Raw genomic sequence first — 13,690 nt, 5'->3', positions numbered from 1 at the left:
TTATTTATTTTCACTCAATTAAGCTCCTATCAGTAAACACCTTCTTTCTAGTAGAAGTAGGAAGAACACAGATTAGCCCTCGTCACGAGAGGCCCTTCAAAATTTGAATTACAAGTAAACCACATTTTCTACAATGTATCCTCGTCGCAAGATACGTTATAATACTTGGTCAAAGATTAGTCGCTCGCGTGTCGTAATAAAATCCCCGGTAACATCGTTCGTAACTGTTTACGATTGCCGAGAAATAAGCCGAGGAGACTCGCGTTTCGAGATGATATCAACTCGTGAGAAAAGGGGTCGGCAAGGGTTCTCGACACTAATAGGTGTACGAGCTGTCAATACGATCGCTCCAAAAGCCTCGCCTGGAGTGGGCGTAACAAAGGCCCAGCCAGGGACCGGGACCAGGAACATTTGCATAGTAAAAATTAACAAGAAATAGAAACCTCTAATAGTATGAGGAAATGCAAATGAGCCCGGGAAGGAATATATTAGAAAACGAAAAGTGGACGCATGACCTATCAATTAATGTGAAAGTTGGGTTGTCCAGTTTCCTTTGAGCTTGCGTCATCGCGTCATTTGGTTTCGTCACCCTGGCGCGGAGCAGAGTGCGACTCCATGTCTGCTCCACCCGTTTCCGCCAACTCAACGACGACGGCTCCCATGTTCGCCGCAATTATCTGCTCCGCTTCTGGAGCCTGTGATTGTTCTTCCTCACCCACTGCCGCACGGTGGAACGATTCAGTAAGAGAGGTCGGCCATGAAATTTTTGACTAAAATTGCAAATTTTGATGTTTATTTCGTCACATTTCAAATTTTGCGGGGAGCCTCTGTCAGAAAATGTTTCAAGAAAACCAATGGGACCACTTTTAAAAACTCAAAGTTTGGTATAAACGTAGTTGTGAGATTTTAAAGGTTTCAAACTTTGTCCGACCTCTCTCATTGACTCAGTCCAGTGTGTGCCGCAGGAGACGCTCCAATTTACAACTCGGAATCAGTCTTTCCTCATGTGCTGTCAAGTTCACGTTGGCGTGATCAGGGCACTTTGTATTGAAACGCGTTGATACGATCAGATGAGCGTAGCAAACAAGAACCAAAGCCCAACTCTAAAAAATTGGGCGACGAGTAATTTTCGAACCCGACTGCCAACTCACTTTCTCCTGCTAAAAACCACAGTGCATTAAAAGTTTTTATTTTCGACATGATGACTTAAAGTTCATTTTTGTTTAGATTTTTAGCCGGTGGATTTGTAGGAAAGTGAATCCACACCGGAAGGGAGATATTAAACAAATGTCAAAGCACTGGTTCTTCCTTAACTTTTTGTCCAAGATGGATCCATTCACGGAAAAACAGAGCAGGGGGCTGTTGGATGATTTGTACATTTCCAATTAATTGTGGCAGTGCCCAAATTAATTGTAGTAGTACCCCAATAAATTAGGTTCCTAAGTAGAATATTCTCATTATAGGTCCGGCTCAAAATGTCTTCCCTTCCACTCGGGTGGGGTCCCGTGTCACCCATTAACCAGGGCCGGATTAAGGGGGTGGAACATCTAAGCGGCCATGGCGGCAAAAATTTGCAATTTTTTAAAGTGTAGGTATAAAAAAAATCGGATTTATAAAAACAAAATTACAAACGAGAAAAGGCGACAAAATCTCTCATTTCCTGAGAGTATAGTAATTCTAATTTTGTCGTCTCTTAGTGATGTCAAGAGACAGCACCTTCAATAAGTCGAGTTAAGAGAGAGACCAAACACGCAATTTGGCCTGGAACGGCGCGACTTAGAGAGAAATGGTAACGAGGACTTGAGATGAAAAGGAGAAGCCCTCGGCGCGGCGATCGGCATGTAACACATATTAGCGCCTACAAGACTGCACGAATACTCCACGCATTGCATCAAACACAGTGCGGTCATTGCGGTCAGCGTGAAACGGATAGCGCCTACAAGAATGCATGAATACTTCACGCATTGCGCTAAACACTGACCTCTTGAAGAATCGATACATTTCCATAGGTTTAAATGGAAAAAAGACAATGTTGCCAATTTGATGGATCTGCTAACGCTATGTCGTGTGGACAAGGCCTACCGTCTAAGGTAGGCTTCTGTGACCAAAAACTTCGGTTACCTGGAACTTTTGTGCTCCAAGTATGAACCAAACTCTCTTTCTTCATGGTATCCAGGAGCTTAACCCATTTAACAAGTCTGATTTTTGTGTGTTTTGTTTTGATTTCAGTTACCGCGCTCGTTGCCGAGTTTCCTGAGCAGCGGCGGCGGCGTGGTATCGGGGACGGGGAGCGGGGGGCGGGTGGTGGGCGACGCGGAGACGCAGACCTCGCCGACGGTGTCGCGGTCCTCGAGCTCGACGTGGCTCTCGGAGGACTGCTCGGAGCTCTCCTCGGCCTCGGCCTCCGCCGACGACTACTCCACCCTCAACTCCACCAACGCCGACCCCGAGGAACACGAGGAGTCCGGCATCGGCACCGCCTCCCCCACCCCGCACCCCCACACCCACTCGCATCTCCAGCCCCACCACCACCACCACCACCACCCGCACCGCATCAAGAACAAGTGTAAGTCATTTTCAGAATTTTCACCAGTTTCGTTTTTTTTTTAATTTTGGAAAAATTATCGGTTACGTCCAAGGTAGATTTACACAGGTATGGACAGACATAAACAACTGGCCTCTGATTGGCTCTCCAGCGGCCCTTAACGTCAGCCATTTTGAATGTTTGATTATTTGATTATATGTTCGGTTTATCGATTGTCAAAATTTTGTGGGATTTTTGCACAATTTTGATAATGCGATATTAATTTTAACGTTTAAACGCACAAACGTTTGAATGTTAATTTGATTGTAATTTAATTAAAAAACGGGCCCCTTAACCTACGTCACGTAGTCATGTGACACGTACTGAGGCTCATGGGAAATTTTCAACTTTTCCATACCTGTGTAAATCTACCTTGGGTTACGTCGGACATTTTATTATTCAGGGTTGCCACAGTCATAGAATACCGAGAAAACCTGGAAAATGTCAGGGAAAAAGTGTTAGGTCATCTTTATTTGCTTTCTAGAGTGGGTTGTTGCATGTAAGAAAAAATTAAATACTTTGGAAATCATTAAATTTGACACGGAACCACTAATATTTAAAAAACACACATTATATTCTCCTTTGATACAGATTTTTTTCCCCATCAATTTTTAATAGTATAATTCATGCTGAGTGTGCAAATATTTCAAAATCATGAGTTAAAACACGCTGACTCTACGAGTATAAATATTAGAGCCAAACAGAGCGGAGTGACGTGCTGCCAGCGTGAGAGGCTCACTGGCGCCTACAAACCTAAGTGGATACTTCACGCATTGCAGAATGCTTGAAGTATCCACTTAGGTTTGTAGGCGCCAGTGAGCCTCTCACGCTGGCTGCCCGCCCGTCGTGCGGCGGCGCCTTAAGCAACTATTTCACAACAGAGATGTTGCACAGTATTATGCGAAATTGAACGTATTAAGAATGACATGCATCCTTTGAAAGTACAGACCTTTCCTCGCAAAATAAATCAAGATACTTATCGTACACAGGATAAATCTAAGAGCCTTCAACTGAGGTAAATCAAAAGGTTTACCCGGTTAGGTATAACGAGGTAGGAATTTCTTGAAAGATAATTAAGTCCTCTTGCACCAAAGAGGTGTCGAGAGTTTTAGTGAATTTTGTCTCATAGAATTGACGCTCCCCAATTATTACCTAATATCTCAATTATATATTATTCTCCGTTGGACCAAAGGAAAACAAAACATGGAAAAAACAAGCAAACCCTCATTCTTCCAAAATATTTTACATTTTCATCCAAAAACGTCGTGAGCAATAAATTGTCGTTTGTATTTACATGTGGACCAATTAACTTTGGGTCTCAACTGGTACGTGGACCAAAACTCCCTTGCCGGAAAAACGCGTAAACGTAAGCCAACTGGAAAAGCTGGTGCGCGTTTTAAATCTTTGACGAATTGTTCTATAACCCTGTAATGTGCTGGTTACACGCTCAAATTTCCATCAATTTCCGATCAAATGGTGACTGGTGCGCACCATCTACCATCAAATTTCTGCGGCCTGCAAAAATTTGATGGTAGATGATAGAGCCGTGGGGCACATCCTTTATCTGATTTCCACACAACCGTGCTTATTTCATGCTTATTTCAATCAACACGCTGTTTTAATCAATTTTACTCATCAATCTAGATATCTCTCGACCGCCATCTTGGTCATCATTCTGATCGGAATTTGACGGAAATTTGAGCGTGTAACCTAGAGTACCTGTATAGCGAGAGTATGGACAGATGTGAAACTCCGAAAATCCATCACGCCTTCATCGATGCTTCTGCGAATAAAGTTAGGGCCCAGAAATGCAGTCAACCTATGAATTTCAATTACCCAGAACGATTTACTAATACTATTGTTAAGAACCGTCGTTTATAAAGCACGTATTAGACTCAGTTTTTGCATAAATTTACTCGTTTTTGCGGAAGAACACTCATTTCTGTACATTCTTAGCCATCTTGTTAGAATTGGAATCTGCAGACTCTGCAGACTGGCAGTGAAATTTTGTGTGTCAGAAGTTTGTTAGAAGGATGACTGCACTTTTGGGCCCTAAGACCTCCATGAAGCGATCTGTCCATACTCTCGCTATACAGGTACTCTAGTGTAACCAGCGGACCGATTATTGAAACTTTTAGACAAAGCTATAGACAAAGGCGACAAAAGGGATTTGGAGGGATCCTATTGGTGGAAGCGGGTGATTGCAATGGACAAAGGACGTAGGTAATGGACTAACTAACGGCAACCCACGAGAGACCCGATAGTTAGTCCATCATTTTCTCCCTTAGTCTATAAGAACTACCCATTTCAACCTATAGGATCGCTCTATACTTCTTATGTCTTCTTTGTCTATAGCTTTGTCTATCACTTTCAATAATCGGCCCGCTGGCCTTAAGAGGCTACTGGAAAATCCATCTTTGTCTCTGATAGTCAGATTCGTCTTTTAATTGGTTGTGTGTCGTTGTTGCAGCACCCGTCGGTCAAAAATGCCGTCGGAAGGAAACCTGGGAGCGTCTCCGGCGACGGGGCTCGGGACTGAAGCACTCGCAGCTGAACCTCCCGCGGGGCGACGTGTGGGTGCGACGGGAGGGGCGCGAGGGGCCCGGGCACAACGGGGCGCCCCCGTCCATGGTGGAGTCCTCGAGCGACCCCGACCTCCTCCACCCCCGCCCGCGCCCCCGCTCCCACTCGCGCCCCAAGCAGAGCCGCCCCCTCTGCCTCCCCCTGGGCCCCTCCCCGTCGCCCCTCAGCTCCAGCGAGGCCCTGCCCTCCCCCACCTCGGCCTCCCTCAAGCTCTCGGCCGAGCCCCTCGCCCCCGAGCTCTGCAGCAAGTCCTCCTCGGCGCCCCTCCTCATGAAGACCGGACCGCCCTCCAGCGGGGTGTCCAATCATAGTGACGAAGCCTCCAATAAAAGGGTGAGTTTGACTTACACATATTCATATGTCAAGCACTGGAAAAAAAAACACATTGGATCTAGAGTTCAGACTCTTGAAAACATTGACAAGAAAAAATACTCTTGATTCAATCGGATTTTTGCTTGAATCAAAACGGAATCCGCTTAAATTAAGAGGCTTGGTTCTTGATTTAAGCTAGATTCTGATTGAATCAAGAATACTTTTTCTTGTCGATGTTTTTAAGAGTCTGGAATCTAGATCAAATGTGTTTTCTTTCCAGTGAGGTGTCTACCCATTGGCAACATTGGTTTTCTACATTTAAACCTATGGAAATGTATCGATTCTTAGAGGGGGCAGGTGCCCGACAAGGAATCGATTATTTGACATTGGTTTAAATGGAAGGAATTCGGTGTTGCCAATTTGCTGGATCCGCCTCTGTATCTACTGTCTGTAAAAACAGGAAAAAATTAGGAAATCTGATGCCATCAGAAAATAGCATGAAAATGAATGGAAAATCGGTCATGGAGCAGGAAATTTCTAATGCGTCAAGCACGCTTCGACTGCATGCAGTTTAGCAATTGCAAAAGTAAAACAATTGATTCATCAGATGTTTTTGTTCATGAAATCACAGGAGTGTCAATATATTCGATTTAAATATCCGGGAATTTCATCTAAAATATCAGGAAAAATCAGGAAAATCCAAAATTGTTCTACCTGAAATTTGATCAGCAAGAGTGTGATGTGGTGCTCAATTTTTTACCTCATCTAACAGTCCATTTGGACTAAATTTTGCAATTTAAAACTGCGATTTCTGGCTCAGTTTAAAAACAACGTATGCACCATTGGTTTCCCTATAGAAATATGTGTTTTTACGGATAAGGCATAAATTGTAGCTCTTAATTACAAAATATATTCCATTTGTGATTGGCTAAACCTTTTTAGGTCTCATTTCCTACGATCTCCCAGCTGAGCAACATTCACTTTTAAAAGCGACTTTTTCATTGCTGATTAGTCTTGTATAAACTGCCTCGGCTCAAAGATTTAAGGCCAAGAAGGAACGTGTCACAGTGTCACATGTACATGGTTAAGATTCCTGCAAGTGTAGAGAGATTTGAGCAGAGTCACTCGACAAGGAAAATAAGAACGGATATTAAGAAGCGCTGAATGGTCCGTAAGTCGGTCCTTAGCCTGAGCTATGGCGCAGGTATCCTAGTAACGGTTAGAAGATCGGCAAATATGTTTCTAATCTTTGCTTAATGCCATTTCACGTAGATTACGCCTTGATTTTATGTCTTTTTTTCTCCTCAGGTGTTGAAACAACCGAGATCTCAATCGGAGAAACAACTTTCCGGTGAGTTGATGTCTTTCGTTTAACTGCTTGTTTTTTGCTTGCGCTCACAGCCTATTCGCAATCTTACCTTCTCATAAAGTAGCGCCTGGTGTTTGTTTGCCCGGGCTATTGTCTGAATGTTTGTTTGGAAAAGTTATTTCACCACATCCGTAATTTTGCACTGCAGTTGGCTCATCTAAAATGCGTTTGCGCTAGTCGTAATCATACTTTAGACGTACCGTTGCACCATATAACCCGTCGAAATTTTTTTAGATTTCACCCGCTCTACAGAGTGAAGACGAAGGAAGTAAAAATTATAAATAATGTCTCTGCGAGGTTTTAGGTCACGGAAAATCCTCAACCCAATGATTCTCAATGAATCCAGGGTACAATTTATTTCCATCCTAGAAACTATCTACTTCAGCAACTGAACAGTGGCGCGGCGTGAATGATCGATTATCGATATTTTCTCATTTGTAGGTATGGTAAAGAATCGATTATTAAGGTGTTCGCTGCGAACACCCTGTCTATCGATCCTTTCCCATAGGTTTAAATGGCAAATCAATCGATATATCACAAAGCACGCCACGCCACTGCAACTGAAAGTGCGCAATGAAATCAATTAAATGCTGACTGTTATGGCTCCGTGCGCATCTTTGAAACCCACGCATCGAAAATCATCCGGCGCTGGGTTTGATGGCCTTTGTTGCGTTGTCGCGCTCCGAGATTTATGTCTCGCTCGAGGATTTTCAAAATCAGCGGCCGTCTTTTTGAACGACCTGTTTGCTCGTTGAATTGATCAAAATTTCCCGCGCGTTGCCGCACGCACCCGAAGCGTGTGGGACGAAGGCGTGAAATTGAATTAATTCCATCCGAGATATAAGCGCGGCCTCCAAACCGCAAAGGAAGGGTGGCTGCGCTCTCGGCCTTTTCTTATCTCAATGGAACGGTTTATTTCTCCTGAGTAGAGCAGTGTCACGTTGCTCGTAAAAATGATGGATTGCCTTAATTTTCTTGAGTAGAACACTTAAAACCGAGAGCGAAAGAAATGTTCTTGCTCTTTCCCTCGCAGCTCGTCTCACCCGAAAATTGAATTCTTGCACTTCTCGACTCGCACAATGTGCGCATCCGGCGACAATAAATTGGTCTCATTAACTCATTGTGAAATTTGGGCGCAATCTGTTAACTCTTGCTCACAGATGTTACCCCTTTTCCCTTCCCCTCACCTCTCCGTGCTCTGATTACTGGGGCGTGACGCTGATAACAAGGAGGTGATTAATTTTAGGCCTTGAATTTCGTGGTCGTATTACTCGCGCCGAGCCTCCCAATTATCTCCTTATTTCAACCGCGAAAATGTTTTATCTCTTGTAGAAATTTAAAATCGCGTGTTTTTAAGGATTAAAAGAAGTTAATTGTTCATAAATGCGTTTTTTGGTAAAAATGTTCCTATATTTTATTTTAATTTTAATAACGACACGCGGAATGCGATTCTCTAGTTATTAAAGGAACGTGATGATTATTTCAAAAGAACTTAAGAATTTCAATAATCAGTCCCCTACGCAGTTCCTGTGCGTTAAAGAGTACGGTCATGGTGAGGTGGCATAGAGTGCTAAAAATCGCTGTGAGGGCGGCTTTTATGTATGTATGTTTTTATTAAAAATGATATTGTTATGTCCTTAAAATGATTTTGATAATCAATGATGTTTGGAATCAATCACGTTTCTTCCTTTGGAAAATCACGGTCAAATCAGGGAAATCAGTGTCTGCTCAAAGACCGACCGTACCATTTTTGTGTGCATTTTTGAATTGGGAAGACATGAGTTTTTATTCAATTTGTAACAGAGAGTCAATAGATTCGTCTATCTTGTCCGTGGGCCGATTATTGAAATGTATAGACAAAGTTATAGACAAAGAAGACATATGGAGAATAGAGCGATCCTATTGGTTGAAGTGGGTGGTTCTTACAGACTAAGAGGATAAATGATGGACTAACTATCGGGTCTCCCGTGGATTGCCGTTAGTTAGTCTATTACCTACGTCCTTTGTCTATTGCAACCACCCGCTTCCACCAATAGGATCCCACCATATCCTTTTTGTCTTCTTTGTCTATTGCTTTGTCCATCAATTTCAATACCTAATCAGCCCGCTGTTCTAGAAGTGAACAGAGGAATAGGAGGGAGGGGGAGAAAGAGAGAGTATATTTGTGAAAGGACACGCAGAGGAGACGTTGATGACAACGCCCAGATGCAACTATTCGTATTCGATGGATGTGTGGGTTGCATGCGCGAAAAAGTGAAGGCGCGCCGTACCGGTTTTCCCAACTTGTACAGCCCTTTGCGCTGCGCTGGCATGTCGCGTCCTATCAATTCAGTTGAATTAATTTGGGTCAAACTGAAATGAAACGAGACCAATTAGAGAGAAACGCCCGTGGCGACGCATGTAATGAGAAAAGGAATTAAACAGTTATTTCAACCGGAAGACTGAGCCGCACAGGTTGAATTCAGCCAAAGGCAGGGGAGTTTTTTTGGGAACAGGAGCAGAATTAGCAGAAGTCCGCACAAAATTAAATTTTAATCAATTTTCACTCACTCGTGTCCTTTCCCATTAAATAGAATTCAATGCTCCGAAATTTACCATCTGCTCCTGATCAATACTCCCTTTCCGGGATTCAACTCGGTCAAAAAAAAATTCTGAAGATGTACCTCGATGGCCAAAGTGCAACGCCACGCACAACCATTGCAGTGTTTTAAAATTACCGCTTTTTAATTTTATTGGAAAGAAGCCAGTCAACTTTACTGAGTTTTTGCAAATTAGGTTGAGTTTACTGTACCTATTTCTCAACTCTTCACGGAAAAAAATAGGGTAGTCAACACTACCAGCGGCTAGTTAAAAATGCGCCAGCTACCGTGCGGTAGTTATCGTAACTACCGCACGGTAGCTGGCGCATTTTTAACCAGCCGCTGGTTGTGTCGACTACCTTATTTTTCTCCGTGTTTGGCTATCAGTAGCATCATCACTAATCTGGCGAATTTGAACTCTGACTTCCAATTGGATTACATTTTACAATAAGGAACCACTATTTCTGGCCCATTTTAGAAACAACATACGTGCCATTGGTTTTCCTTTACAGATATGTGCTTTATGAAGAGCCAGGTAAGGTTCCATTGCAAAATGTAATCCAATTGTAACTTTCAAGCTTTAAAGAAGATCAGAGGCGAGGCGTGAATGATCGATTATCGATATTTCCCCATTTGAAGCTATGGTAAAGAATCGATTATTAAGGTGTTCGTTGCAAACACCCTGTCTATCGATCATTTTCTATAGGTTTAAATGGCAGATCAATCTATGTATCGCAAAGCACGCCACGCCACTGAGGAAGATAGCAGTGCAGTGTCTCATAAAACATATTGTTTCTGGGAGTTCCCTGCTCGTCCGAAGACAAAATAGCGTATGTAAAAGACTTTCAGTGGAAATATCTTATATTCCGAATAGAATATCAGGTTTTTTGAGGTCAGTACTCTGCCTCTACACGAACGATCACCTTAGGAGAAAATACTTAGGTCATAAGAGCATAATTTAGCTACCCATCTGCTCCGCGATAACGTATAGCGTAATAACGTCCCGGTCGACGCACGTTTGCCTCTCAACGTCCACGCACGGCGCACAATGGAACGATTCGATCTAAGAAGTCGGACAAAATGTGGAGACGTTATAAGCTTAAATTACGTTACTATAAGACTTTGAGGTTTTAAAAGCGGCTCCATTGGCTACATTGTAACATTTTACATAAATTTCACCCCCCATAAACTTTAAAATTGGTCTGTTGCAAACTTCAGCCAGAGCAAAAAAAGAATCGTGTCTTACGGGAAAGGGCCAAAAAATCGCGATAAACGCATCGAGGAAGTTTTAAATACACTCCTAATTTCACAATATCCGCAAGAAATATGCGTCTTTTTTCTAAAAGTTTTCGATTAAAAAACGATACCCTGACAGGTGAAAATCTCATGAGAGGAGTCGTTTATTCAACTCTAGCGCACAAGGATGCTACACAATATTCAACATGGCTGACGCCTCTGCGCCAATCGTGAGGAGCACCATGGTTTTCATCAATGGAAGGAAAATGTCATCGCGAGACATGCCGGTTAATGAAATCCCGTCTCGTCTCGTGTGTTTCGGCGGGTCGGCGTCGGCCATTTTGAATGTTGAATAGCATCCCAGTGCGCAAGGGTTTGATGGATAGACTCCTGTCACGAAGTGTTCACCTGTGGCGTAGTATTGTTATCAAAGCAGAAATCACTGGAAAAAAAAACACATTGGATCTAGAGTCCAGACCCTTGAAAACATCGACAAGAAAAAATACTCCCGGAGAAACGAGAAGTATAGCCAGATTTGAAGGCGTTCAAAGCGTTCGGTTGGGTCACGCAACTAAACTAACCTCTCGGCAAAGCGGGAGGTATCGCCAGATTTGAAGGCGTTCTAAGCGTTCGGTTGGGTCACGCAACTAAACTAACCTCCCGGCAAAGCCGGAGGTATCGCCAGATTTGAAGGCGTTCTAAGAGTTCGGTTGGGTCACGCAACTAAACTAACCTCTCGGCAAAGCGGGAAGTATCGCCAGATTTGAAGGCTCTCCCGGCGTTCACAAGCTAACAGTTAACTAAGCGTTCACTAAAACTAACCAGGTTCCAAAATATTTTCGGGCAGAACTAACATTTATTTCAGTCATATAAGATTAAGCAGACGACTGCGATGTGAGCCTTATAAATGCATTATATATTTTGCACCAAGGAACTAAAAGTTCTGGCTCATCCAAAAAAAGCACCTATCTATCCCCTCTGCAAGAGACTAATTATAGGCGTAGCTAGATCATTTTGCTGAGGGGGCCTGGCCCCCCACCACCGGGGGGTCTGGGGGGCCTCCCCCCGGAAAATTTTTGAAATTTTAACTCTATTTGAGCGCATTTCGAGGCACTTGTGGCGCTAATCTTCCGTCAATTTCTGCCCAAAAATCACCCAGTTTTATGCATTTCAAGGTTAAAATACTTTGAAAGTGTCGCATTCAACAGATTATTCTACTTATAGGCGTCCTCTCACGGGCCACGGAGACAGAGACTTACCGTTGAAGAAGGTGTTTTTGCACCATCCAGAATTTCTGGGGGGGGCCAGATGATACTATTTCCAATTCTGGGGGGGGGGGGGCAGGCCCCCCTGCCCCCTTCCTACGCCTCTGCGATGTGCTCATTATGACTTTTGAACCATTTTCTGAGAAACACCTGTTCTTTTGGCTCTAGCGAAAGTTTTCAACAGGACCATTTGACAAACTAACCCTTTTAGCATATTTTGTCCAAAATTTCATGTCCGACCTCTTCTCATGGTTCGCCCCTCTGTGCGGCGTGGCGCACCTCTGTTCGGCCCGAGTGGGATAGTGTGAAACTGGACACTGCGTAAGACGCAAAGTGGTTTACGCGTTCCGTCCCGTTGTCAATTTCGCACAGCACTTTCGTCAGATTCGCCACCGGCAACCGCGTTTTATTGTCGCCAATTTCACAGTTGCCGAATGGTGCGCATGACCAACCGTTCCATAACGTTAGAGGAGGAAATAGTTCGGGGAATCGTCAACGTCGAGTCATTTCTCGTCCGTCGAAAGCAGCGAAAGTCCATCGCGTTCATTAGGGCTACATCTGAAACTCTTAAATTGACTTTTGTTCCTTGTCGGTCAGTTTCACCACCCTCTTTGGTTCGGATGCGAATATGACAAGTTAACTTTCCAGCGTGTCACTGGTCTTTATTCGGCGAAAACGATGACGATCCCCAAAAGTTGCTTTCACGCTTTGAGGAGCTTTTAGGGTCCATAAAATACTAGGTACTTGACCCGGGCGTCGGACGGATGCGCTTTACGTCTCTGATTAGATCCAGTTTCTCTTCTCGTCAAATTCTCCGAAAATTTCTCATCGAATTTTTACTGTCGGACAATGAATTGTAAGTGTAGAAACTTTCAAATAGGGTATAATTCCATGCCATGGAACAGTAAATGGCATTCTTACTCGCCACGCCGACGGAGCCATTCTTCCATCCAGTGATCAAATTATTTTAAAGTGTTAGTCATACTTACCTCTTTTTTGACCAATGATCACGGTGAATCTTTTGATGGCATCATCATCGGTTTCCATAGCGACGGGAGTAGTATTTTTAAATGTCGCGTCGAGCACGCAAAATGAAAACGATTGTGCAGATTTTTTTCTGTAAATTCAGTGAATCTTCTACATAGAGCGAAGCAAATTCCTTAACATTTTCAAAAGAATTCACACAAACTTCTTCCTGGAAAGCATTTAATTGCCCAGTTAAATTTGGCAAGAATGATGTGACTTGGTCCCTTTCTGCTAAACGCGGTCCATGCCTAGTTTGCTTAACCCTCTCTTAACGCTATATACTTCCGACCAGAGAAAATTCACCACCTGTCGAGCTGAAAACAACCCCCAACTCACTCCTCGGCAAAACGTCTCTCGATGCCTTTGCGCTTACCGCCATCCATTTCACCTCTGCCCCCATTCGTCGGGAAAATACCAGGGAGTCAACTTAGGACGAGCGCTATCAACAAGTGGACAGGGAGAACCGGGAGCCCGTTCCCCGCGGACCGAGGGGGAGAGGGGGGGCAAGTGCGAGTTGGGGTTGGGGGCGCAAGCGTTGGCGCGCCACCCTTCCTACCTGTCGCCCTTTTGCCTTTCGCTTTCCCTCCCGTGATCTACCCTCAGTCCTCCGTGCGGCAGCCCACCTGACCGTCCGCCGCCGCCGCGCGCTCTCGCCGTGTGCCGTGTCGTCCGTCTTCAGAAGTGCGTGTGTCCGATGGAACGGGAGTTTTGTCGATACGATATTCGGTAGTGATTA

The 13,690-nt window shown here is 44.0% G+C and overlaps 1 protein-coding gene across 2 annotated transcripts in view; it reads left to right on the top strand.

The window, feature by feature from the left end:
* cv-c (RhoGTPase activating protein) overlaps positions 1 to 13,690 on the top strand; it is a 235,660-nt gene that overhangs the window by 160,714 nt on the left and 61,256 nt on the right. For both annotated transcript variants that reach the window (XM_072300080.1, XM_072300079.1), the window contains 3 exons: positions 2,230 to 2,566; positions 5,055 to 5,500; positions 6,788 to 6,830. In XM_072300080.1, coding sequence (XP_072156181.1) covers positions 2,230 to 2,566; positions 5,055 to 5,500; positions 6,788 to 6,830 — 826 coding nt within the window. The remainder of the gene's footprint in view (positions 1 to 2,229; positions 2,567 to 5,054; positions 5,501 to 6,787; positions 6,831 to 13,690) is intronic.

Source organism: Bemisia tabaci, chromosome 4 (genome assembly GCF_918797505.1).
Source record: "Bemisia tabaci chromosome 4, PGI_BMITA_v3".
Classification (NCBI taxonomy): domain Eukaryota; kingdom Metazoa; phylum Arthropoda; class Insecta; order Hemiptera; family Aleyrodidae; genus Bemisia; species Bemisia tabaci.
This window is presented reverse-complemented; position numbering and strand designations above follow the sequence as displayed.